The sequence below is a fragment of the Zonotrichia leucophrys genome, chromosome 14 (genome assembly GCF_028769735.1).
Source record: "Zonotrichia leucophrys gambelii isolate GWCS_2022_RI chromosome 14, RI_Zleu_2.0, whole genome shotgun sequence".
NCBI classification, from domain to species: Eukaryota; Metazoa; Chordata; class Aves; order Passeriformes; family Passerellidae; genus Zonotrichia; species Zonotrichia leucophrys.
In genome coordinates, this window is record NC_088184.1 from 1,370,124 (window position 1) to 1,395,704 (window position 25,581).

At 49.1% G+C, this 25,581-nt stretch overlaps 3 protein-coding genes across 4 annotated transcripts; 1 reads left to right on the forward strand and 2 right to left on the reverse strand.

The window, feature by feature from the left end:
• Positions 1-840: 840 nt before the first annotated feature.
• On the reverse strand, positions 841-3,575 carry NDUFB6 (NADH:ubiquinone oxidoreductase subunit B6). Its single transcript, XM_064725834.1, has 4 exons — positions 3,257-3,575; positions 3,089-3,181; positions 2,068-2,112; positions 841-993 (listed from the first exon to the last, which is right to left on the reverse strand). Exons 1-4 carry the CDS (start codon positions 3,434-3,436, stop codon positions 925-927), a joined length of 387 nt encoding a protein of 128 aa, XP_064581904.1. The 5' UTR covers positions 3,437-3,575; the 3' UTR covers positions 841-924.
• Positions 3,576-4,379: 804 nt separating this feature from the next.
• EEF2KMT (eukaryotic elongation factor 2 lysine methyltransferase) lies at positions 4,380-10,416 on the forward strand. 2 transcript variants are annotated; one of them, XM_064725677.1, is made up of 8 exons: positions 4,380-4,598; positions 4,680-4,742; positions 5,323-5,403; positions 5,597-5,701; positions 6,303-6,436; positions 7,604-7,911; positions 8,976-9,125; positions 9,837-10,416. In XM_064725677.1, exons 1-8 carry the CDS (start codon positions 4,515-4,517, stop codon positions 9,935-9,937), a joined length of 1,026 nt encoding a protein of 341 aa, XP_064581747.1. In that variant the 5' UTR covers positions 4,380-4,514; the 3' UTR covers positions 9,938-10,416. The 2 variants fall into 2 exon arrangements, 1 of the variants encoding a protein (XP_064581747.1); XR_010442007.1 differs by lacking the exon at positions 9,837-10,416 and having other exon boundaries at positions 7,604-8,195; positions 8,976-9,112.
• A 2,106-nt stretch (positions 10,417-12,522) lies between these two features.
• On the reverse strand, positions 12,523-23,208 carry ALG1 (ALG1 chitobiosyldiphosphodolichol beta-mannosyltransferase). The gene is made up of 13 exons (XM_064725676.1): positions 23,002-23,208; positions 22,826-22,903; positions 21,548-21,651; positions 20,938-21,086; positions 20,364-20,453; positions 19,618-19,728; positions 17,219-17,337; positions 16,296-16,334; positions 15,668-15,727; positions 14,853-14,963; positions 13,823-13,937; positions 13,051-13,126; positions 12,523-12,736 (listed from the first exon to the last, which is right to left on the reverse strand). Exons 1-13 carry the CDS (start codon positions 23,063-23,065, stop codon positions 12,602-12,604), a joined length of 1,251 nt encoding a protein of 416 aa, XP_064581746.1. The 5' UTR covers positions 23,066-23,208; the 3' UTR covers positions 12,523-12,601.
• Between the last annotated feature and the right edge of the window lie 2,373 nt (positions 23,209-25,581).

A 25,581-nucleotide genomic window follows, 5' to 3' on the forward strand; every position in this document is an offset into this window, starting at 1 on the left:
GGATGAGCCACAGGATCCTGCTGCCCCCCAGTTCATTCCTCAGTGCTGTCCCACCCTGAGCCACTGTGTGCACAAGGAAAGAAAGGGATGTGGCTTTGGCAGGGCCTGGGGTCCATGGCCTCCCTCATCTCCTTTGAGTGCTGGGGTTTTTCCTGTGTTTGCCACGGCCCTGATGGTTCCAGTCCCTACCAGAGCCAATGTGAGGGGTCTGGCTGTCCCCAGACACAGTACAGGGGCTCTGACCTGTCCCCTGCTCCTCACACACACGGGCTGGGCTGCTCTCTCATGGCTCCATGAGGAGATTGTGTCACAGCTGCCCAGGTTACCCTTTGGATTGTGGTTTAACCATTCCTATCCCCAAAGTACCTACTAAAGCCTTCAAATCATAGAATATGTCAGGCTGGGAGGGACCCACAGGGATCACTGCTCTTTAAGAGACCAGTCCTCCCAGTGCAAAGGATGTGGGGGCTGGAAGACTCTTCCTCAGAAAGGGCTGAAGGCAGAGTGGCAAAAAGGGTTTTGGCAGCAGGGCCTCTTCTGCCACCCCCCTAGGCAGAGAGGTGGGATGACATAGGTGGAATGTCTGGAAGTCTGCCAGAAGGGTGGTAGAGTGGGGAACCAAGTGTGTGTGAGGGACTCAGCTCTGCTCCAAAATCCCTGAGATCCAGAGTGTCTCTCTTGTCACCCCAAGCCCACACTGTCCTTCTGCCAGGTCTCACTGAGAGCTGAGCAAGGGCCTTGGAGCTCCCCAGGATCCAGCAATAATGAACTCCCACAGGAGGAGCACCTGGAATGACACGGATTAATGGGACAGTAAATGACAGAGGAGCTGAGACAATGCACGATGAACACTCTTTTATGGAACAGACACAGCAGGTGCAGCTCTGGCCATGTTCCCCCACAGAGGAAATCAGCTCCTGGCCATCAGTGGTGCCTGTGGTGCTCATCTTTCAGAGGTGGCATGATCTCTCCAGTCTCTAAAATCCTGTCCCCCTGTGGGAAGAGAGCATGGTGAGCATTCCCTGTGGCACCCAGACTCCTCCTGCACAGCCCAGTCCCCAGTTCCAGGCAAGAATCTCACCACAACTCAGGACACCCTCATTCCCCCAACATCCCCAGAATGCTGGAGTAACATCACAGCAAAATTACCTGGAGCCTCTTCTTGCTTTACCCCTTGTTTTCACTACAGCAGCCACACACTTTGAGCTGTTTTGTTTTAAAAATTACTTCTAGCACTGCATAATCCCCCTCCAGCAGTGATCAGTGAGTCCAACCCCATGGCCCAGAGACAATGGAGAGCCATGGAATCCCTCAAAAATCAACCTGCTGCCCCAGTGCCACCTGTTCCAGCTCCAGGCACAGACTTGTCCTGCTGAGTGACCTAACTCAACTGAAAAATCAGGCTGAAGACAGAGGCCAACAGCTTGACCTTCAGCATGTTGTTTTGTGGCTGTTTGGGATGTAATAATTTATAATTTTATTTTAGACAGAGGTGATTAGGAGGTATTATGCCAAAAATGGGCAGCAGTCAAAGGGCAGAGCTGATCTTCTGTAGGAATATTTGCCCTCTGATTTGTTACACCAATCAGTAACAGCTCAGAGCAGCCTGGAAACAGAAAAGCCCAAACATTGTGACACTCTCTGCTTCATGGAACTTGTCCCAAGCCGAGGTGACACAACTCTCTGGGGACACCTGAGTGTGAGGGACCTTCAGGGACAAGTGGGACCAAGCCAGAACCAACATTCTCAGGGCTTAACAAGGAGAAGCAGAGCCACTCCTGTGTGATTCCATGTTGTTAATAATCACTGGGGCTTTGAACACCCATTCTCAAAGGGAATGTTTGTATTTCCCACCCAGGAGGGGCAGCATCAGCCAGGTGCTGCAGAGTGGTGACACTGAAACAGGGACTGAGTCAAGATTAAAGTGCCCAAACCCACTGTCCCTGTGCTGCCCACAGGACCCAGCACATCCCTTGGGAAAGCTGTCACTGGACATTTCCCAGATGCTCCCTGGAAACCCCTTCCTGTGTGTGTGACAGAAGATAAGACAGGCCATGAGAGACTTACTGGGAATATCCGTGGGTTGGCCACAACCACCCCGTGCGGCGATTTCTGGAACAGGGGGAGAACACAGGGAAGGGCAGAGAGAACAGTGTTACTTAAGGAAGCACAAAGAATGTTCAAAATGGGCACCAGGACGCTTCCAGGACACAAACTGTGCTAAGCACAGGTCTTGTTAAACCTTCCACTACTTAGAGAAACACCTGAGGCTGCAGCAGTCACAGCTGCCAGGGAGGGCAGGGCTGCCCCTTTCCCTCCCCACACCAACTGCTGCCCTGGTTTTTCCCAGGGCTGTTCCTGCAGGACAGGAACAATTCAGTCACAGCTTTTCTGCTCAGATCACAGGAGAAGCTGGGCACTGCCATAAATCATGGAATGACTTTGGTCGGAAGGGGCCTTAACCCTTCCACTATCCCAAATTACTCCAAGCCCTAACCTGGCCTTGGGCACTGCCAGGGATCCAGGGTGGGCACCCTGTGCCAGGGCCTGCCCACCCTCCCAGGGAACAATTCCCAATTCCCAATATCCCATCCATCCCTGCCCTCCGGCAGTGGGAGCCATTCCCTGTGTCCTGTCCCTCCATCCCTTGTCCCCAGTCCCTCTGCAGCTCTCCTGGAGCCCCTTTAGGCCCTGGCAGGGGCTCTGAGGTGTCCCTGGAGCTTCTCCTCTCCAGGTGAGCACCCCCAGCTCTGCCAGCCTGGCTCCAGAGCAGAGGGGCTCCAGCCCTTGGGGCATCTCCGTGGGCTCCCCTGGACTCTCTCCAGCAGCTCCAGGTCCTGCTGCTGTTGGCCCCAGGCCTGGGGCAGCTCTGCAGGTGGGGTCACACAAGGGTGATTCTTTGGGATGAAGCATCACACTAAATTTATATATAAATGTTACCCCAGCAAGGCAACACAAGCGGTGAACAGGCCACGGGGAATAACCCCCATCTGCAGCCGAGTGTGAGCAGCACCGTCCCCCACCCGCTGTGGGACCCCTCCCGCTCCATCCCCCCGGCCCTTCCCTGCCCCGGCGGGCCCGCACGCACCAGGAGATGGTACTTCAGGAAGTAGGTGATGGCCCAGGCGGGGAGTAGCACCCGCAGCATCACGAAGCGGCCGCCCTGGTAGAAGTTGTGCACCTGCGGGCACAGGGACGGTCAGGCGGGGCCAGCGGGCCGGGCGAGGCCGCGCTGTACCCGCGTCCCGCCGCTCACCTGGTGCCGCCAGGGCTCCCCGGGCCGCAGGAAGCGCTCCCAGAAGGCGGCCACGGGCCCGAGCCGCTGCGGCGGCAGGACGGGCTCCCGCGGGCTCAGCTCCTGGTCCCGCAGCCAGCGGCGCCGCAGGGCGCGGAGCTGCTGCACCCGCAGCCTCTCATCCTGCGTGGGGCTGCTCATGGCGCCTCAGCCCGCCCGGGCCGCTCGCTCCGCTCCGCTTCGCTCCGGTTCGGTTCGGCCCCGCTCAGGTCACTCCGGTCCCGTTCGGCCCCGCTCGGGCGCCGTGTCCTTCGCGGCGGCGCGCGGCGGTGGCGTCACGGGGCGCGGGGTTGTGACGCGCCAGGCGAGGCCGCCGAGGTGGTGCCGGGGCTGAGGCGGCTCCGCCGTGAGGGAAACCGGGAGGGGCTGGGGAAAGGACAGCGCAGGGAGACTCAGCTGGGGCCGCTTCAGTGCCCGCAGGGAGCAGATAGGGCGACTTGCAACAGCATGGAGGGACAGGACACAAGGAATGGCTTCCCACTGCTGGAGGGCAGGGATGGATGGGATATTGGGAATTGTTCCCTGTGAGGGTGGGCAGGCCCTGGCACAGGGTGCCCAGAGCAGCTGAGGCTGCCCCTGGATCCCTGGCAGTGCCCAAGGCCAGGCTGGGCAGGGCTGGGAGCCACCTGGGACAGTGGGAGATGTCCCTGCCCATGGCAGGGGTGGGATGGGCTGGTCCCTAATGACCCTTCCCAGCCAAACCATTCCATGGTCCCCTAATTTCATTATTCCAATATTCCGTAATTGTGTATTTCCATTTTCCAATGATTCCACGATTCCATAATTACAACGTTTCCATGGTTCTTATGATCCCAACGATTCATTGATCCAGTGATTCCACGTTTCCCCGATTGCAGTGCTCCATGATCTCGATGTTCCCCTCATCCCGGTGTGCGTTCCTCTCATCCCGGTGTGTGATTCCCCCCATCCCGGTGTTCATTCCCCCCACCCCGGTGTGTGTTCCCCTCCATCCGGGTGTGTGATTCCCCCCATCCCGGTGTGTGATTCCCCCATCCCGGTGTTTCCCGCTCGGGCAGCGGGGCCGTAGCGCCCCCTGGCGGCCCGGGCAGCTCTGTGGCGGAGCCGTGTCCGGGGGTCGCGGGTTCGATCCCCGCTCGGGCGCTCCGTGCTCCGGGCCTGTGGGGCGGCGCCGCTCCGCCCTCGGGGCGGCTCCTGCTCCGGGACCCGGGGCCTGCCCGGCCGTGTGTGCTCCGGTGCCATGGCCGAGCCGTGCCCGGGCCTGGCCCTGCGCTTCCAGCGCCGCTTCCTGGCGGCGCGGCCGCTCCGCTCGCTGCCCTGGCCGGTACGGAGGGGCCGGGCCGGGCGGGGGAGGCGGCACCGCGGCGTTGTTAATTTATTTATTTATCTATTTATCCTGTTCTAGGAACTCGAACAAAGCCTGCGGACCGCGCCGGACTCCGCGCTGCTGGCGGATATTCTGCACAAGGTGAGGAGCGGCTCGGAGTCACCCCCGTGCCATCACCGGGGTGTCCCAAATCCGCCGGAATTGCTCAGAAATACGGACATCGGTGATCCGGTGTTTCGTTAGGCCCCGCAGAACCGCAGATTTCCTTCTTTGCCCGGTATTTGAGTGTTCTTAGATCAAAACTGAGACCCGCATGCTGTGGTAAGAAGCTGCGGGATGTTCGGGATACAGGAATGGGGGTGCTCAACTGCCCCTGCTGATGGAGATCACAAATCAGGCAGCAAGCCAAAACGGAAAGAAGGAAGAGCAAAATAAAGAGGAGAGTAAATTGGATTATTTTCAGTCTATTTTCCTCTTTGTGCAATTGAAAAGTGATACTTTTGTTGCCACAAAAAGTAAGAAATCTGTGGCCACAGTTATGTAAACTCACAAACCTGTCAGAAATCATCCCATTTCAATTTCTGGCTTAGCATCTCTTGTACAGACTAAATTCCAAAGCATTTCATGGCATCCAGACCAAATGATTGGTCCTTAGTGGTCCTTAGTGCCTTTCCTAAACCCTGCCCTGGGTAATTGTTTTCCATGGCTCTTCTCATTGTAGACAATTCTTCACCCTCTGTGTGTGAAATATCCCCCCTCAGCCAAGTACAGGAGGGGCTTCCTGACTGAGCTCATCAAAAAGGTACCTCTTGCTTTTCAGCTCATTTTCCATTTGTTTTTCTCTCTTTTTTTTTTTTCCTTGAGAATACCCCATGTAATAACCAACCACAGCATTCAGTGTAAATTCACTGTACTAAAATGGGGCTTAGAGTGCAGTTGTTTTCTCTTTCATGACATTGTGATGCTCAGAGCTGCCCTGTTCTCCTCCCTCACAGCTGGAATCCACAGCTGCTGAACCCCTGGATGAACTCTATGAGGCACTGGCAGATGTTCTGAAAGAAGCAGAAGAATCTACTCACTGTTACAAAAACTACTTACTGGTAAAAACTGACTCTGCACTGTTCTAAACCACATTTACTCACCCAAATGAAGCAATAATTGGCTTGAAAAACACCCACCTTTATTGTAAATGCAGGGTGCCCTGACAAAGGCAGGAATGATGCATCTGACTCCATGTTCTCAGGCTAATTTAGTACTTTATTATATTAAGGAATATTATACTAAACTATACTAAAGAATACAGAAAGGGTACTTGCAGAATGCTAAAAAGATAATAATGAAAACTCCTGACTCTTTCCAGAGTCCTGACACAGCTTGGCACTGATTGGCCAAAGAGTGAAAACAACTCACAGCAGAATCCAATGAAACAATGGGTAAACAATCTCCAAACACATTCTAGATGAGCACAGCACAGGAGAAGCAAATGAGATCAGAATTGTTTTCCTTTGCTCTGAGGCCTCTCTTGCTGCCTTTCAGCTTCCCAGGAGAAAAACCCTGGGTGAAGGAATTTTTTCAGGGAATGTGAATGCCACACACCCTGAAGCCTGGAGTGCTTCCTGCCTTTTTCCAGGTGCTCCTGTTGATTGTAAGCTCTCAGTCATGGCCTGTGCTGATGCATCTTTGCCTCCCTGTGTCCTGCAGCCCTCGGGGGACTGTGTGAGCCTCTGCGAGAGCACAGCGCTGATCTCCGGGGGCACCACGGGGCTCCTCACCTGGGAGGCTGCCCTGCACCTGGCCCAGTGGGCCCTGCAGAACCCCAGCCTCTTCAGGGGCAGGTATGGCAGCACCACAGAGCTCTGATCCTGCAGGGTCACACAGGGCTCTGGCTGGGAAGGGACATCATTCCATGGGCAGGGACACCTCCCACTGTCCCAGGCTGCTCCCAGCCCTGCCCAGCCTGGCCTTGGGCACTGCCAGGGATCCAGGGTGGGCACCCTGTGCCAGGGCCTGCCCACCCTCACAGGGAACAATTCCCAATTCCCAATATCCCATCCATCCCTGCCCTCTGGCAGTGGGAGCCATTCCCTGTGTCCTGTCCCTCCATCCCTTGTCCCCAGTCCCTCTGCAGCTCTCCTGGAGCCCCTTCAGGCCCTGGCAGGGGCTCTGAGGTGTCCCTGGAGCTTCTCCTCTCCAGGTGAGCACCCCCAGCTCTCCCAGCCTGGCTCCAGCCCTTTGATACTGTGAGCTACACTACTGTAATTAGTAACAGAAATATTTAATAACAGATTATGCACCCAAAATAACTGAAATTACACCCTTTTGCTGCTGAGTAATTGCTGCTCTTGTCTGTTCTGCCAAACTTTAACCCAGGAGAGGGCCTGGTTTAGGACCTGGTTTGGGATCAAACCCTTGCACTGTGCAGTCTGACCTGCTCTGTGAGGTCAGCTGTTCAGTTCTCAGTAATTTCACTAATGACTTTCCCTCCATGATGGGATGCACCAAGGATTATCTATGTTAGATTGGTGTGCAGCTCTGATCACGTAATTTTCACTTTATTTATAAGCAGTCAAGATGAGCCAAGGGAGCCCCTCCCTTTTCTTTGAGGAAAGATAATTTAATAATAATTAAGCTCACAGGGGAAGGAACTTTGCTGCTCAGTGTTTGTTTCTCTCCACTGACTAAAAGCTGGAGAGCCAGCTCAGGTGGAAACAACTGTGCTGCAGATGGCCAAAGCCAGGTGGGAATGTCTCTCCCCCCTGTGGTGGGAATGCTTTGTGCCTTACAGAAATCAGCATTTCAGCTAATTAATTTTATGCTGACAATTCCACCCTCAGTTATTCCCAACTCTCCAGTTGTTTGGGACAAAGGTTAGATTGTGGATGGTTCACTCAAAAAATTATTGTAATTATCTGGAACTGATTTTACCTTTAATTATATTTACAATATTTTGATTTTAACTCGGTGCAGAGTCCTCATAGTCCTTTTTACTCCATTACCCTCAGGACAATCCTGGAACTGGGGAGTGGGGTTGGCTTCACTGGAATTGCCATCTGCAAGAGCTGCCAGCCCAGGACATTCATATTCAGTGACTGCCACCCCCGTGTTCTCAGCCAGCTGGGGGAGAACCTGCAGCTGAACGGCCTCAGCCCGGAGCCTGACGGGACCTGGAGCCCCCAGACAGAGTCCCAGGGACAGGAGGGGGAAGGACAGAGCTGCCAAACCCCCAAAGTGATTGTGGCTGAGCTGGACTGGGGCTCAGTGACAGAGAAACAGCTGCTGGCTCTCAGAGCTGATGTTGTGATTGCAGCAGGTACCACAGGGAGCAGGGTGGGCAGGGCTCAGCCACCCCAGCAGCCTCCTGAGGAGAAACAAATAACAACAACCAACTACAGACTGTGTTTGGACTTGTCTGTGTGTGAATTCAGAGGGAGTTTTATAAAAAATCCAATAATGGAAAACCTAGTGGCAGTAGGATGATGGTGGTGATACCCAGTGAGAGCTGAATGCCTCAGCTGTAGGACTTACATCCTGATTTGGAGCTGTGCAAAGAAAAAACCTGAGAATCCAGGTGCAAAAATGACTTTGGCATCCCAGGTATCACAGGATGCAGTGATTGGGAGTTGTATGAAATGAAGTCCCTGCATGGTACCTAATGGCAGTGACTCTGCTCAGTGCCCAAACCAGCCCCAGCTGCACCCTGAGGGAAAGAGCTGAGGGGCACTGACATCTCTCTATTTGCTGTTACTGCAGCAGGAGTGACTGCAGTGGAGCACACACCTCACTGCAGGAAACCTGCACACCTGCACACCTCAGTGCAGGAAACCTGCACAGCTCAGTGTAGGAAACCTGCACACCTCTGTGTAGGAAACCTGCACACCTCTGTGTGGGAAACCTGCACACCTCAGTGTGGGAAACCTGCACACCTCAGTGTGGGAAACCTGCACACCTGCACACCTCAGTGTAGGAGACAGCCCCCCCGAAATATCAGCATTCTGCTCCCCTTGGTGCTCCCTGACCCCTCACCCCCATTTCTGCCCTCCAGGGAATGACTCCAGATGGAAACATCTGCAAGGCCTTGGCAGCAGCCTCTAACCCACTCATTCCTAACAAGGCAGGTTTGTTTTGCCAAGGGCAGTGGGAACAGAGCAGCAACACTCAGTGGTTCTGCTGCCTCCCTTAGGATGGGCTTAAATAAAATATCTGACAATCCATTTACAAAAAGGAGCACTGATTTTTAGTGATGAGGGCATAGCCCATAAAATATCAATATTCTCCTGCACTGTGAAGATTTTATTTCTGCTTTGCAGTTTTTAGTCTGGTTTTTGCTCAATTCTCAATAAATATTGTATGGGTTTTTTTTTTTTTTTCTTTTAGATGTGGTGTATGATCCTGAGATAATTGTGGCCCTCATTGGGATGCTACAGAAACTCTCCTCCTCCAGAGCAGACAGGAAAGCTCCTGAGGTGTTCATTGCTTCCACAATCCGAAATCCAGCCACGTATCAGCTGTTCCAGGCTGAGCTGGGTGGGTGCTGTTCCATCCAGAGCTCAATAGTTCTGCCTTTCTGCCTTTTCCCATTCCTTATTCTGTGGCAGAGGAGCAGGAGCATTGTCCAAGGGCAGGGTCTTATCCTAGAGCTGGATTTAGGAGCAGTGGCTTTTGCACATGGATTTCATCAGCTTGGAACTCACCTTTGGGTCCATCCTGGCTATCTCAGCTCACATCTGTGAGGGATGATTTGTAATCTGGTGCCAGTGGGAAATAAAAAGAGATTTAAGCTTAAAGGAGGGAGCCATCAGTGCTGCACTGTCAGTGATAACAGCTGAGATGCAGCCTAAACCGTTTATCTTATCTCACTTGTTCCTTGACCTGACTCTATTTTCACCTTTTCTCTTTTCACAAAAAAACCCCAACTGGAGATTAAATAAAATAGATTTGGGGATTTTTCTTCATATAAACTTCTAAAGCCTATCTTTTGCAGTGTCAGCTGGTGTTCACCACCTGGACCTGATGATCCCTGTGGCTTCCTTCAGCTCAGGATATTCTGGGAAATTCTGCTTCATTCACAAAGTGACACTGAGTGTTCAGCAGAGGCATTAATGGGATTTTTACAAAAACACTCATTTGCCAGACAATCACAGCATGCTTAAGATCTCTCCTTACAGAACTTGTCATGCAACTTTTGCTCTTCCTTTTATTAGGCATAAATATGATTCTCAGTGTTTCTCTTCACAGATAAAGCTGGGATCAGGTGGCAGGTGATTCCAGCCCACAGCAGCTGTAATTTTCTCTGTGATGTGCAGCCAGATGTAACTATTCTACAGCTATTTGTATAACAGCAAACAGAACTGGAATTTAGAGACCAACAGGAGCTGTGTCAGCCCTGTAACAAGATTATCCTGAATTGTGGAAAGGAGGTTCTGAGGATACAGCTGGACACATGGAGTCCTTCCTCTAATTCCCAGCATGGATCCAAGCCTGCAGCTGCCCCTGACTGAACCTCAAGCAAAGCAAACAAAAAGCCCCAATCACACTTCACTTGGATTCTGTAGGAGACAGCAGAATTGAAGCAGGATTTTTCCCAACTCTGTTGTGATTTGTAAGTATTGGGGGCAACCTGCAGACCACAGGGTGAGGATCCCACACAGAGAAGGGAGCAAAGCAATGTTTCAGAGTAATCAATGGCTTTTGGTTTTAAAAGCAGCTGGTGCTTTATGTCTGTGTATATTTTATGTCTGTGTATATTTTATGTCTGTGTATATTTGCAGTTTGAGTTGGCTTAAAAACCCCCAATAAACAGTGAGCAGTACCTGCAGCTGTGTCCCAGGATGACTCTGCTGTAAATCAGGTGCATCTTCACTCTGCAGTGATGATGAGTCAGAATTGGTGTCCCTTTCTCTCACAGTGGCTGCTGGGGATCCAGGCAGGGCTGGCAATGGAAAAGGAATCTCTCTCCATAGCAGAGTTCCAGGTATCCTGCAAAAAGGACTGAGCTCCCCTGCTCTGAAACCTCCCATCATCATTCATCCCTCTCCTGTTGGGCAGCACTGGTCCTGAAGCACAAACATCAAAGTGATGCTCATTCTTCTCTTTTAGCTTCCTTTTCTCTGTTAAAAACTACTTAGAATGAAATGAAAACACTTCAACCTCCTCCTTCTGTAGCAATGGAGAGAAAACTGATGATACCTAACTTGAAACCTGAAGAATCTTCTTATTCTTCAAGTTTAAGGAGACCATGACTGCTGGGATCAAGCAGAAATAACCCCAGCCCAGGTTTTGGCTCCCTGTCCCCAAAAAGAACTCAAAGGTTTATTTCCAAAGTAAACACAAACTGGCAGCCCACACAGGAGCTCCTTTATCTCCCCTCACACAAAATTCAAGAAAAGGTTCTGTATAGAGCTCATTTTGGATCTAAAAAGTTCTGTTATATGAAGAGGAAACCTCTCCAAAGCTTTTGGCATTACTGTTTGATTAGAGAAGTGCCAAATTTACCTCCATGTGCACAGGAATGGCCAAACCTCTACACAGGATTTTGACTAAAAACAGGAAAAAAAAACCACTAAAAAAAGGGCAAATCAATCTTTATGAATCATTCTTCAATCCATAAGCTGGAAGTTCTGCCAAATTCCTGCAGTAAAGCAACTTGTCCCTATTTTCACCTTTTCTCTTTTGACAAAGGCAGATATTCAAGAGTTGCTCAGAGTTTAAAACTGCTGGTGCAGAGCCCAGTCCTCACTCCCAGCCTGAAGCAGGAGCTCTGAGAAGTAAACACAGTCCAAGCCAACCACATTCACCAGTAACTGACATCTATTTTATCATCAAAAAGTTGATGAAAAAAATCTTGTAAGCATTAGGCTTGCATGTGAATACTGAGCTTAACAAAAAGCTGAAGGCTGTACCTGAGTAAGCATCACAAAGCAAAGTGCCTTTTGATTGAGTTATACATACTTTGCTCATGTATTTTGGGTTTATTTTTCCCTTTTCTGTCCATCTGTTCAAGAAGAGAGGAATTTTAAGTCCTTTCCCAAGGTGAATGGGCACATTCATTTCAGAGTACAGGGACAGCACTCACTGCAAGCTCTGCTTTGCTCCAAGTGCCCAGTGAAGCTGTCACACACCAGTGCTGTGCTTCCACACATTGTCAAAAGGAAAAACAACTTGGAAACAAAATGGTTCTGTCCCAGTCCATCCACACAGGAGGATATTCAGTGCTTGGGCAATTACTGGCCATCAAACTGACCAGATTAAATGAAACAATTCCAATGAAAAGCATCTGCCATGTGCCAAAGAAACCATACCCAAATCACCTACTGAGGTGCTGACTGTACAGGAGGTGAAGCTGGTCAGAGTTTCTATCTGTATTCAAGGATCTTCACCAAAAGAAGCAGCACAGGTTCTCACACAACAAACAGCTCAGCCCCTCCAGCACCTCCTGCTCCCCCAGGAAGCTGAAACTGTACAGGGAGAGTGTGAAAGCCAAGAAAAGGAGTTAGAAACTGTAAGTGCAGACAATACAAAATCTGTATTTGTTGGAGATTTTTTCAGGGATGGCCTAGAAGGCAGCTGTGAGGAGCAGGTTCTCACAGCCTGTTTCTGTGAACAACAGAGGTTCTCAGGTTATTTTTAATTACAAGTAAAGGTGACAAACATGAAGGCCTTGAGAGCCTTGCACATCAGAGTTCTCAGGCAGCTTTCTCATAACAAGTGGATGTTCTATCTTTGGCTGTTTTGGGAAAGCAAGAATAATTTTGAGAACCCAAATCTTGGTATTGGAAACATAAGGAGGGGTTGGTGTGTTATCTCTGACCTGTTGTGAGCTCAGATTTTGCAATATGCATGAAGTGAATTAACACTGTTATAAAAGGTGCCTGATTGATGAATAAAGGGGAGTCGATGGCTGACCAACGCAAGGTGGGTCGTCTCCCTTCCAACTTCAATCTTTATTGACTGTTGCCCAGTCCCTGCAGCTGCAGGGATGTGTCTGACACCCCCCTGCCCCATCACTCCCTGCTGCCCAGCAAGGGAAGGACGGTCTGCTCCCAGCTCTGCTCCCAGCGCAGCTGCCGCGCCTCGCGCAGGTTCTCTCGGAAGCGCTGAAGTTTCCCTTCCAGGCTGGGGAAATCCAAGAAAAGCATCTGTAATTTAACAAACAAAACCACAGAAAAATAACTGTGAGGTTCCATTGCAGGCTCATTGCAGCCTCCCCTCAACTACAGCTGCAGTTCTGGGGTCTGGCCCCATGAAGAGAGACCAAGGAGAGAATCTGAAATGCTTTTGCCAGCTTCAGGCTCACATTCACACAGAAGTGAGGCAAACAATGCTCAGCAGGCCAGGCCAGCCTTGTGAGAATGCAAAACACACAGGTGATGTTAGATCTGAAAGGGCTGCTCACACAGTGCCACCTCTGGGGTGATTTCTGGGGGGGAAAGAAATCAGTCAGAGCCTTTACCTTCAGCTGCTCTGCGAGTTCCTGCGAGTCCCTGAATATCAGCCCGTTCTCATTGTGCTTCACCAGCTCATGTAAACTGTGAAAAAAGACACAAAAAAAGGAGAACTGAGGCAAAAAGCAGCGAGTGGGACATTTGCAGTGTTGCACAGTGACATCCAAAGGACCAAACCAGGGTGTCTGTATCAGCATGGCCCCACAGCTGACATCAGGAGTTAAACAGGCAGTGTTAAACAGTTAAACACTTCTCCTTTCTGTGTCAGACCAAATCTACCACAACTGTACCAAAGGGCCCTCAATCTGTCTTTGTGCCACTCATCTGCACATCCATTAAAAACCAAGGCAATTATCACTTTAAAACTAATTCTTTTTCCACAAGGAAAATCTGTCCATGATCCATCATGAAATCTTCACAGGAATTTATCTTCTTTTATAAAGCTGCTGTTTTCCCAAAGGACCATCAATTCCAAGAATGGCCATGCACACACTCAGCCTTTCACTGAACAGGTGTGTCTATGCAGAAAGATTTTTTTTTAATTAAATATATGGAAATGATGATTTTTTTAAGACAAGTGCTTGCATTAAACGCTCCCAATTTTTTAGAAAGTAGTATTAACTTTTAAACTTAAACCAACCTTGATTTCTATCTTATTTAATTTTTAAAATGGCAGAGTACAGGGATCTCATTGAATTCCTGCAGTAGCTGCTGAACTCTGGCTTTGTAAGAATATTTTTTTATGTGATTGCCTTGAGCTGTAACAGAAGAAGCTCTTACCATTCAAAATGTATTGCACACACAGGTAAACAGCAGCCAAACATATCCACCACCTTCATGGGCAAATCCAAACCACTGGAGGATTTATGGAGACACACTCCCAGGTCTGCTGAGCCTGAAATGCAACACAACACAGCCTGAACTCTCTGAAAGCAGCTCCTCTGTCCTGCAAACCTTCATTTTCCTGCTGCTTTGGATGGAGCAAGTGAAACTTTCAATTACCCAGACACAATTTCAAGCAATCAGGGAAAAAAAATAAAGCACAGGGTGTTTTGGGACTCAAAATTAGTTATGTTTTAGAAAAATAGTGAGTGCATGTTAAATTAAAGGGGATTTTGAAGTTTTATGTATCTTAAAACAGCCTTTCTGCTTCTTAATCTGTTAAAAATGGGCAAGAAAAGGAAAATCCCATCCCAACCCCATCAGGAAACACTGAGACCTCACTAGTGACCTCTCCCAGCTGAAGGCAGCTCAAACACAGGAACTGTAGTGTGATTTTACAGACATTTTGTTCATTTTTTAACAAGGACCAAATAAACAGGGTTTCACAGCCACAGAAATTGTCAGGCTCTAACCCTACAGAAAAATCACATTGAATATGTATTTTATAACTCTATTACTCCCCCTTTGTGCTGTTACAATAAAGGTGCTGAGGGAATAACATTCCAATGACATGTTAATTTAGAATTTCAGTTACTTTTGGTAGCTCAGCCAACAACATTTTCATTTCATTTACTGGCCTGACCCTGAAGGCAAAGTAGAACAGGCACAGGCAGCTGTACTTCAGCACAGCTGGAAGAAACAGAGTGCACAGGACAGGCTGAAACTGCACAGCTACTACTTGGGAAAGCAGGGAAAAGCCAGCCAGAGGAATTTCCAACAATTCTTTGCTGGAATGAGTCAAATCCATGAATATCCTGTCACTAACAGCAACATTCCTGACTGTATTCTCCCAGTCTGCATCAGCCCCTGCAACTGTGCTGAGCTGTTTCCCACACACCCTCAGTCCTTCTCCATCCCCCCTATTTACCAAGCAGAAGAGGGTAATCCTCAGCCTCCAGCCATGGGGTACAGATCTGGATGTGTTTAAAGTGCAGCTTTTGGATCAGCCCCTTGTAATAATCTTTTAGAGGTCCTTTACCTGTGTAAAACAGAAAAAAAAAAAAAAGTTTTATCAAGATGACTGAAAACAGTGTGGTCTGAAATACAAGCTCCTGTTGGATCAGGAGCACAAACAGGATACAACACTTGTGGTAGCCTAAAAAGACATGAAAAATCTTAAGTTTCCTTGAAAGGAATGTGCACATGGACTTCTCTTATTCAGTATTTCAATGAGTTTCCCATCACTGGAGAATAATGGAGTTTTTAAGGTTGGAAAAGCCCTCTCAGATCAAGCCCAGCTGTTCCCAGCACTGCCAGGGCCAACACTGACCCACACCCTGAATGTCACACCCCCAGGGCTTTCAATTCCCCCAGGGATGGTGACCCCACCACTGCCCTGGCAGCTGTGCCAGTGCCTGACACCCCTTCCATGCAGGAATTCTCCCAATATCCAGTCTGAGTCTCCTGGCACAGCTTAGGTTGCTCCCCCTGACTTTGCTTTTGCAGCATCATCTCAACATTGGCCTTCGAGTGTTTTTCATGCAGAGCTGCAGCAGACAGGGAGGCTCTTTAAGATGTGCCACAATTGGTGGATGGTGCAATAATTCAGCTGGAAATCACTGAATAACCACAAAGGCAACAGTTCCTCCTCCCTCCCACCAGCAACAGAAGAGCCAGCACAGAACAAAAGTGACAACTAAACCTTCTGCTGGCACTGAAGAACTGTAACACAAACATCCTCACCTGTTATCACACACACCAAAGCTGGAAGTGCAGCTCCCTCCTCAATAAACCTCTCATAATCTGGAGAAGATAGAAACTGGTCAGAGCTGACACATCTCAGGGTGCTTGTTGAAGAGTGGTGACAGTGCATTAATAACTGAGCTTCCCACCACAAGCAATCTCCTTACAAGCATGTATGAGTAACACAGCAGTAAATCCTGCAATGTTAACATTTACAGACTCCTCCAGAAATAAATCAGGCTGTTTATGCATGAAGCATTTCTTCAACTGCTCCCCAGTCAGTTGCTTCAATAGATCAATTTGGAATTGCAGCTGCAAAGGCTACAAGATAAGACAAAGTATTCCCTCCCTTCCCATTAGCAGATACCTGTGGAGAGCAGATGTAATAGCTCAGAAAATAAAACTGCAGTTTAGGAGCCAGTTAGAGATTTAACTCCCCCTGACAACTCCTCTAATTGAATTCAGATGTTGCACTGCTGTAGTTCAATTACTAATCTGAAATTAGTGCTAATTAATCAAATACAACTGCATTTTCACCTGAATATAGAAGCATGGCTCTTTAGCAAAACCCTTCTTAAGTGGCCAGAAGACCTCTTTGAAAGAGTGAGACCAATTCCTTCATACCAACCTTCTAAAGCTCTTAAAAGGACTGAGAAGTCTTCATCCTCTGGAAGAGAAGGTTTATTAGTAACATTCATATTTCTACCATTTAATTTTTTTTTACTTGAAATAACAATTGAGATGTTCCTCACCTTCACCTACATAATTTAAATACAGACCATGTACTCAAAGTTAAATACATAGTTTTTACTTAAAGGTTATTATTTACTAAAATGTTCTATTAAAAATCCCCTAGTTTATTTTTATAAATCAAAGTCCATAACCATATGCAGTGTTTATTTATCACCCTTGTGGGCAACATGACAGACAAACCAGCTACAAATACTTTACATCTTTGAAGCTATCAAGTTAAAATGTTCTAGTTTCTAAAACTGAGAATTAAGTGTAAAAACTGCCTTGATTATTTAAAGATAAAGACAATCCTGCCCATGATCACTGGCAATGGATTTGTTTCTAGTGTTTGGTCCCTTCCTCATACAGAGGAAAAAAAATGTCCATAATTGTGTAATAAATATCATCAGAAATCACGGAATCACAAATTGGTGTGGGTTGGATGGGACATTAAAGCTCAGCTCATCCCAGCCCCCTGCCATGGGCAGAGGCACCCTCAGGGTGCAGGGTGCTCAGTAAGGAGTAAATTTGAGTGTTTTCATCTGTTTTACACCATGCAAGGCTGTATGCCTAGAATGAAAGCTAAAAAAAAAAAAAGGGAAACCTCTTTTAATCAAATCCTTAAAGTTGAGCTCTATAATTAAAACCCAACTTCAAAAAAACCATTCATTTGCAGTATTATTTCAGTTACACAACACTTGGTTGCACCATACACGCCTTGTCTTCAAATTCTCCCAGGAAAACAAAGGACAAGCAAAACTTCAAGTGTGAGAAAGCACAACCCCCGTGTTTGACAGGGAAAAGGAAGCGATTCCCGACCTGTCCAGCTGGTGCTGCTGACGAGCAGGGCAGGCCGGCCCCGGGCCCTGAGCACGCTGCCGCTGCCGCCGTCCCTGTGCGTGAAGGCCGATCCGTCAGCGCCGGGACTCCGCTCTGTGCTATGGAAACACAACGGGTGAGCCTGAGCTGCCTCAGCCACAACAGCAGCGAGCACTCTGCTCAACCGGCACCCATCCCACACATTTGGCTTCAGGAACAGGATCATTACATGACAGAAATACCAGGACAGGGCAGGCCATTTTTCCCTCTTTCCTGCTGCTACAGGCACAATTCCACTTTCCAGCCAAATGTTTTCCTTCACAAGCTGAGCAGAGTCAGGTTCCCTTTCCACAGTCTGTCTCACACTTACCACAGCATGGAGCCCAACAGCACATTGACTCAACTAAACTCAGAACTTATGTAGTTTGATTTTTTAAGATTTTCTAAGCTTTTTGATGTTTACATTCTTGTAATGAACTTTCTCACACACTTTCTGTAAATAACTTTTTGGTTTGCATTCTTTTATAGAGGAAGAGAAATTTGATGGACTGTTAGTTTGTCCAGTGTCATTAGAGAGGTGGCACTGTCACCCTCCAATCCACTGGCACCTTTAGAAATCTGAGTCAGAAAATAAACTTCCCCTTTTTCACCTTGAGAACAGCAGTGTGTGCTTGTGTTGTTTCATGTCCTATAGTGACAAACCTACACATTCTGAGCTGGGCATTCCCAAAAATTCCCCACCATGCACTGTGGATTTCACTGCTTTTTCAGGCCTTAGTTTGGTGAAGTCAAACATCTGGTACATCTGCTGCAGGTGACATCCTGCACTGCCAGAGGGGAGTGTTTGACCCTTGGACCAAGATCCTGCAGGCTGTGCACAGTAATTAAGGAAGGGATGCTATTAAGGAAGCATCCAAGCAGTGGGGTCAGTGGGAGGCAGAGCTCCACCCCAGACACTTGGCACAGAGAGCCTGAGTGCTGGTGCCAGCTGCTTTAAAAACAAAACACTTCTACTGCCTGTGCACCACAGCTCAATCCTGTCACTGCCTGTGTCACCACAGCCCAATCCTGTCACTGCCTGTGTCACCACAGCTCAGTCCTGTCACCACAGCTCAATCCTGTCACTGCCTGTGTCACCACAGCTCAATCCTCTCACTGCCTGTGTCACCACAGCTCAGTCCTGTCACTGCCTGTGTCACCACAGCTCAATCCTCTCACTGCCTGTGTCACCACAGCCCAATCCTCTCACTGCCTGTGTCACCACAGCTCAATCCTGTCACTGCCTGTGTCACCACAGCTCAATCATCTCATTTCTGGCCTCTCTAGTGACAACTAAGGTGTAGGAGAGACATTCTGTGCTGCTCTTGTGAGGCAGCAAAGGCCTCCTGAAGATAAAGGAAAGCCCCACATCTCTCCTGAGGAAGACACCAAGGTTGTCACCAAGGAGATGTGATGAAGGAGAGAAAGTTAAGAGATACAGACTCTGGCTGGCTCACAGATTGATGTGGCTCCTTGGTCACCCACTGAGAACTTTGTTTCTTTCCTATAACCACTGGGCAGTGAATGTGTATGTTAAGTGAATGTAAATATCTTGAAAGAGTATAAAAGCAACATGTAGCTGTCACAAATCACTCTTGCACCCTTCTGATGGAGTCATGGTACTTTGTGCTGTGTTGTGCTCTATAATGACACTGAGGCTCCTCAGTGCCCCCTGTGCCTGCTGGGGTCAGAATACCCCACACAGGATTTTGGTAACTGCAGTGCCACAGCTCCATGGGCCCTGGGCAAGGATGCAGTGTTGGGGAAGATGAAACAGGAAAGCCTTATAAATATGATTGCCTGGCAAAAGATTTTGAGAATATGGAAACTATAAGTGAGATTGAAATGAAAGCAAGCTTTGAGATCCCTCAGTTACTGAACAACTGGAAAACAATGGTGTGGCCAGCTGAAGGTGATCCCCTTTTGATGGAACAACACCCTCTGCTTGCAGACAGGCCCAAGGGTCAGAGCAGACCCTACAGCTTGGCAGAAGGGTCCAAAGAGGAGTTAATGGGGTTTAAAATGTAACACAGTATGGTGATGTAATGATTCTTACAGGCTGTATGGAAATGCTGTAGGATTTGTATATTGTACTAGATTGGTTAGTGAGAATTAGAATATTCAACACAGAAGAAGATTTATTGTATTGTAATGGGAACCTTGCTCTCTCACCCTCTCATCCTCTCTGCCCCTCTCTTCTCTCAGCCTGCTCTGAGCTGTGGCTGCAGCTCCCAGCAGGGCCCTGCCCCAGGCCCTTTGCAATGAACCCCAAGTTCCTGACCTGGCTGCAGAGATCTCTGTCCCCACTGTGCTACCCCCCAACACTCCCACAGTGCAGGGGCAGCTGCACTTTCCCATACCGTGCTCTGAAGGGCTCGTAGTCCTTGGCAAGTTTCATGAACAAGTTGTGTTGGAGGTCTAATGGTGTTTCCTTAAAATAAGATGCTGGTCTGTCATACAATGTTACAGCCCTGGGAGGAAAGAAGTGTGCAGCTTAAATAAGATACAGATGTAACAACATGCACATGGAACAGTGGCAGGCTGCCACAATGTAATCAGAAAAAATTAACTAGAAAACTAAAGAAATAACTATACAGCAAAGTAATTCATTTTTTGACTCTTACAACTTCCTGTATTCCTGAAGTTTATTGGAACACACCAAGGTGGGCACAAGTAACAAAGAACCCCTTTCTTGTGTGCTTATTCTAGGGGTGAAATGCACCACACTACGTGTGCTGATTTTCAAACTTCCTCCATAACTGCCCCTGATCTTGAAGCCCTCAAGATAAGCTGGCAGGCTGGAGTAATTGTTCAAAGCCCAGTGCCACCTGTCCCTCTCTGCCTCCACAGGCAGCCTGCAGCAAACTGCCATGGCTCCTGCAGTGCCACCTCAGTCACTGGGGTGTGATAGTTCAGAAGGATGATGAAGATTCCTGAATGCCCACACCACACTGGCCCATCACAAAACCGAGCTGATGTGTTCAGTGGTGATGGGTGAGCTCAGGAGAGCTGCTTTTGTAAGATCCCTCTGAATCCTGAATCCTCAGGGATCTGTTCTGTCATTTACTTAGTACATACACACAATAAATTGAGGCACATGACTTACTTGATCTTGAAATTCACCCAGAGATCTTTCCTCATGGCATCGGTGACACACAGGTTATAGTCAGACAAGCGCCCAAAAAGTTTTTCATACCTGACAAAAATGAAATATCAGTCAGAAACCACAACTGCAGCAACTGCTCCCAGTGCCCATGCTTGATGAAAGCCAAAGAAAACCCAAAGAAACCCAACTGCCCCCAGAACTGAAATTTAATTGACAATTTTTGATGGACTCCTACTCTCCAAAGCCTTTAAAGCCTTTAACTACACATAACCACACATTCTATTCAGCATAACCACACATTCTATTCAGCAAGGAGCTGCTCAAAGAGGAGCTGGAGTGTAAAGCAGCATTAGAGAATAAAAAACCCAGGACATATAAAGAAATTCCAATAACAAGATCAACATTTGCATAGGTAGGTAAAAGCAACCCTCTCCCACATGTTCAACAAAGCAGCTGCAGAACAGAAACCACACAGCAAAGCCCAGAAACCCCTCCCTGTGCCAGTTCCACCCTCCCCACTGGCCTCCACTGTGAATTCACATCATTTGCAGGGAGCAGAAATGAGTGCACAAACCATTTTGCCAGCAGGACCAGTGGGTGGCTCCTCCCGTGACTCAGGCTCATGATGCTGTACCCATAGTTGTGCCAATCAATGATGAGTCTGCTCCCCCACCACAGCCCTGCCACCCAGGCAACAGCTATACTGGGTAAGCCTGGGGGATTCTGCTCAAAAACAAAACCAAAATAGCATCAGGCTGTGACCAAGTGACAAACACAAGGTAAATACCAGAAGCAAAAATCAAATTGGAGTTGCATCACCTTAAAGGAGCTTCATGAACAGAGACTGTTTGTGTTCACTTATGAACACTGGCAGGTACTTCAAATTTAACCCTGGATCAAGATCAAAATTCCCCTCCAATAAACACACCAACACTTCCAGTAAGATTTATTCCTTACTGCTACCCATGGCAATGAAGTTTGAAAGCACAAGAACTAATAGGAAGAGAAAACTTGACTTGTTAACAGACCAATCCAAGTTTAGAGCCAAAAAATAGCTGCATACAGGTTTACACCACTGAAGAGGCCAGCTCAGCTCTGAAATAATTACAACAATGTCTGAGATGGCTAAAACCACCCTGTGAAGCATTTATTTGTACTGAAATCAGTCCCAACACAAAACATACCTGAAGGAGAATGTAGGATGGCTGCTCTATCCTCAGCAACGTGTACAGTAACTGCACTGACTGCACGAGCACCTTCAGGACATACTGCAAAAGCTTTGGCCCCACTGCAGAGTGACAGAAAAACAGGTAAGAGAATTACAGCTCTCCCCACAGAAATGTGAATGTCAGAACCAGCCAGCTCTGCAGAGACAGGGGCACAATAACATGGAAATGGAAACACTTTACCAATGACCTGGGTGCACCAGGGGCACCCTGAGCAAGTTTGCACCAAGCTGGGTGAGAGTGTCAATGTGCTGGAGGGTGGGAAGGCTCTGCAGAGGGATCTGGACAGGCTGGATCACTTCAAGGCAAACACTGAGGGGCTGGAGCGTGTCCAGAGAGGGGAACAGAGCTGGGGAAGGGGCTGGAGCACCAGGAGGGGCTGAGGGAGCTGGGAAGGGGCTCAGCCTGGAGAAAAGGAGGCTCAGGGGGGACCTTGTGGCTCTGCACAGCTCCTGACAGGAGGGGACAGCCGGGGGTGTTGGGCTCTGCTCCAGGGAACAGGGACAGGACAAGGGGAAATGGCCCCAAGCTGTGCCAGGGGAGGTTCAGGTTGGATAGTGGAAACATTTCTTCATGGAAAGGGTGGTCAGGCACTGGCACAGCTGTGCAGGGCAGTGGTGGGGTCCCCATCCTTGGAGGGGTTTAAAGATGTGGATGTGGCACTTGGGGACATGGGTCACTGGTGGCCTTGGCAGTGCTGGGGGAATGGTTGGACTCAATGTTCTTAGAGGGCTTTTCCAACCTTTGTGATTTTATTCCATGTAAACATCTCGTGATCCCTACAAATTCTCATTCTGCATTTTGTACAAAGAAATCCTACTCATTGAATGGTTTGGGTTGGAAAGGACCTTAAGGCTCATCTCATCCCACCCCTGCCATGGCAGGGACACCTCCCACTGTCCCAGGCTGCTCCAAGCCCTGCCCAGCCTGGCCTTGGGCACTGCCAGGGATCCAGGGGCAGCCACAGCTGCTCTGGGCAACGGGGGTAAATACAAGGTGGGGGAGAAAGAGGCAGAATGAAAATCATGTCCACATTTCACTATGAAATGCACCAATTTCACACGTGAACAGCACCAATGTCCCGGCAGGTGTTTATCTCCAGCGGCTCCTGTTTAAAGAGAAAGGCAGAGCAGGGTGGGAGCCGGGATGCGGCGGGGCCGGGCCCGCACACACTGCGGGCTCTTCACGCTGCCCCGCTCCCCCGCAGCCTCGGCTCCCGGCCCGGCCCTCACGCACCTCGCAGCCCGCTCAGCTCCGCCACGGGCACCAGCCGGATGTTCTCGGAGTGCAGCACGTCCCGGTGCGGCCGGCTCTCTGCGGGGGGAGAGCCCGGTCAGCGGCCGGCCCTCTGCGGGGGCAGAGCCCGGTCAGCGGCGCGGCCGCCCCGCCCGGCCCCGCCGCCCCTCACTCACGGAGGTAGCCCAGCAGAGCGACCTCCCGCCCGTGGCGGGCCAGCGCCAAGGCGTGGTACTGCATCCGCGGGCTGCGGCCCAGGTCCCCCAGCACGGCCACGCACACCCGGCCCGCGCCGTCCGCCCGCCGCCGCCGCCGCCACAGCAGCAGGAGCAGCAGGGCCGCCACCACCGCCCACAGCGCCGGCCACAGCCCCGGCCACAGCCCCTGCCACGGCCACGGCGCCGCTGCCGCCATCTTGGAGCGCGCAGGGCGGGAAAGGCGCGGCGGGAGCGCCCCCTGGCGGGGCGGAGGTGCCGCTCTGAGGGGACCCGGCCAGGCCGCGGGACCGCCAATTACCGAGAGAATGGTTCATTAATCAAATTAATTACAGCATAGACGGGGCTTAACTAATTACAGCGGCACTGGACTCTCGTCCGCAGTGTGGGGTTTTCTCGGACATTTTAGAGCATCTCAAATGTCTCTCTAGCTTGTCAGAGTGACCCCGAAAAGAGTTGGAAAGTCTCTTTTCCCAGCCCGGTGCTTTAAGAGTCAGAGCTCTTCATTTCTTGGTCTCAAAGTTGTTTATTGTTCCTTATCTATAAAATTCTTTCTCCTGCCCTGCCGAGGTCCGTCCAGCAGGACAGTTCCAGGCATTCTGTCTGCCCTGGGGTGGTGTTATATCTTTATACTAAAAACTATGTATACAATGTTTACAATTACTTTCCAATACCTATCACCGGTGTTAGACAGTGAGCTTCTACTCTGAACCAATCTGTAAGTGCCAACATCACAGCAGAAGATGGAGGCCAAGAAGCAGGAGAAGGAGAAAGGCTGGACACGCCCAGTTCTCTCCATCTTGCCCCTCTGAATCCCCATACCAAAAACCACAAAATCTACTTTTCCACCCTGTGATAACTTCACTATTATTCTACCTAAACTGTTGTGGCTTGCTGGTCTTCATATAAGGTTGGTAATTTGCTCCACGGGTCATAATCGAAACCACAGGGGCATTTTGGGCTCTGTGCCAGGGTCTCTGAGCCCCCTGGCAGGGTCCTGGCTGTCCTGGACAGATAGAGGGGTGTCCTGGGTTCCCACACTTGAAGCCAGGGTTGATTTCAGTGCAGCCCCGTTACCATCCAATGCATGTGCTTTTCCTTAGTTTGAATTCAGCTAAATTCTAACCAGCCCTTCACTGGATCTGAGTTAACACTCTGTGTGTTTCTGTGCTATCCCTGATCCTACCAGGTACTAAATCCTTTCAACTTCTGCATCCCACTGATTTCTCATGTGTACCTAATAAACAATTTCCATCTGTTTTCATCCTGCTGATCCCTGTTTTCTGATGGAAATACAGAACAAACAGAAGCCTGATGACAGAAGCATTTGCCACGTTACCTTGGCACCATGGAAGTGACTGAACAACACGTTGAAGAAATCATTAAGTTGTAAAAAGTTTAAAACTAAGTTCACTGTTACTGGCCAAGTGTTGTATTTTCTGAGGCCCCTATCAAAGGGAGGAAATGATGAATCTGACTTCATGTTCTTAGAAAGCTAATTTATTATTTTATGATCTATATTATATTAAAGAATGCTATACTAAACTACACTAAAGAATAGAGAAAGGATACAGACAGAAGGCTAAAAGATAATAATGAAAAACTCATGACTCTCTGCAGAGCCCAGACACATCTGGAAGTGATTGGTCATTAAGTAAAAACAATTCACATGAAACCAATGAAACAATCACCTGTTGCTAACCAGTGTCCAACCCACATTCCAAAGCAGCGAAACACAGGAGAAGCAAATAAGATAATATTGCTTTCCTTTTTCTCTGAGGCTTTTCAGCTTCCCAGGAGAAGAATCCTGGGCAAGGGGATTTTTCCAGAAAATATGATGGTGACAGGCCAAGAATCCAAGAGGATTGTCACACAATGCAGAGAACAAATGGTATTTCTTCACTATAAACAGGGATAAAGACAGATATTAAAGATGTTGGTGACCAGAGACAGGACTGGCTGGAGCTGTGCCAGGGCAGGTTTAGGATGGATATCAGGAAAGGTTCATCCCCAGAGGGTGCTGGCACTGCCCAGGCTCCCCAGGGAATGGGCACAGCCCCGGGGCTGCCAGAGCTCCAGGAGAGCTTGGACAATGATCTCAGGGGTGCACAGGGTGGGATTGTTGGGGGGTCTGTGCAGGGCCAGGAGCTGCCCTGGATGATCCCCGTGAGACTCTTCCCAGCCAGAAAATGTCACAATTCCACGATTCTCTCTGCAGACCTTGTGACCCCCCATCTGAATGGCATCCTGCTGTTCCAGTGTTTCTTTGCCCCTTTGACAATGGCAGATGTCAGATGTTGCATTTCCAGTGTAACTCTCCATATTGCCTAACAGCAAGCAGGCAGTAACAATGAAACCATTGTTCCCTTTTAAAACATATAACTAATTACAAGTGTGGGAAGACTGGTTCCACAGCAAAATAAAGCCTGGAATGTTTGTTCAGAGATTCTGCTCAGAATGCATATTTTTCTACTGACAAAACACGGAATCACAGAATCTTCTGAGTGGGAAGGAACCCTCAGGGTTCATCCAGCCCAGCTC

Bases quoted from the DNA above. Each gene is read 5' to 3' on its own strand.
- NDUFB6 (XM_064725834.1), bottom strand. From the start codon at position 3,436: ATGAGCAGCCCCACGCAGGATGAGAGGCTGCGGGTGCAGCAGCTCCGC. The intron at 3,182-3,256 runs GTGAGCGGCGGG...CTGTGCCCGCAG, and splicing joins GGGAGCCCTGGCGGCACCAG to GTGCACAACTTCTACCAGGG. The intron at 2,113-3,088 runs GTGCGTGCGGGC...CCCCTGTTCCAG, and splicing joins TCCTGAAGTACCATCTCCTG to AAATCGCCGCACGGGGTGGT.
- EEF2KMT (XM_064725677.1), top strand. From the start codon at position 4,515: ATGGCCGAGCCGTGCCCGGGCCTGGCCCTGCGCTTCCAGCGCCGCTTC. The intron at 4,743-5,322 runs GTGAGGAGCGGC...TTCTCATTGTAG, and splicing joins TGGCGGATATTCTGCACAAG to ACAATTCTTCACCCTCTGTG. The intron at 5,702-6,302 runs GTAAAAACTGAC...TGTGTCCTGCAG, and splicing joins GTTACAAAAACTACTTACTG to CCCTCGGGGGACTGTGTGAG.
- ALG1 (XM_064725676.1), bottom strand. From the start codon at position 23,065: ATGCAGTACCACGCCTTGGCGCTGGCCCGCCACGGGCGGGAGGTCGCT. The intron at 17,338-19,617 runs GTATGGGAAAGT...GTGTTTCCATAG, and splicing joins TACGAGCCCTTCAGAGCACG to CACAGAGCGGAGTCCCGGCG. The intron at 16,335-17,218 runs GTCGGGAATCGC...CTTCTCTTCCAG, and splicing joins CAGCAGCACCAGCTGGACAG to AGGATGAAGACTTCTCAGTC.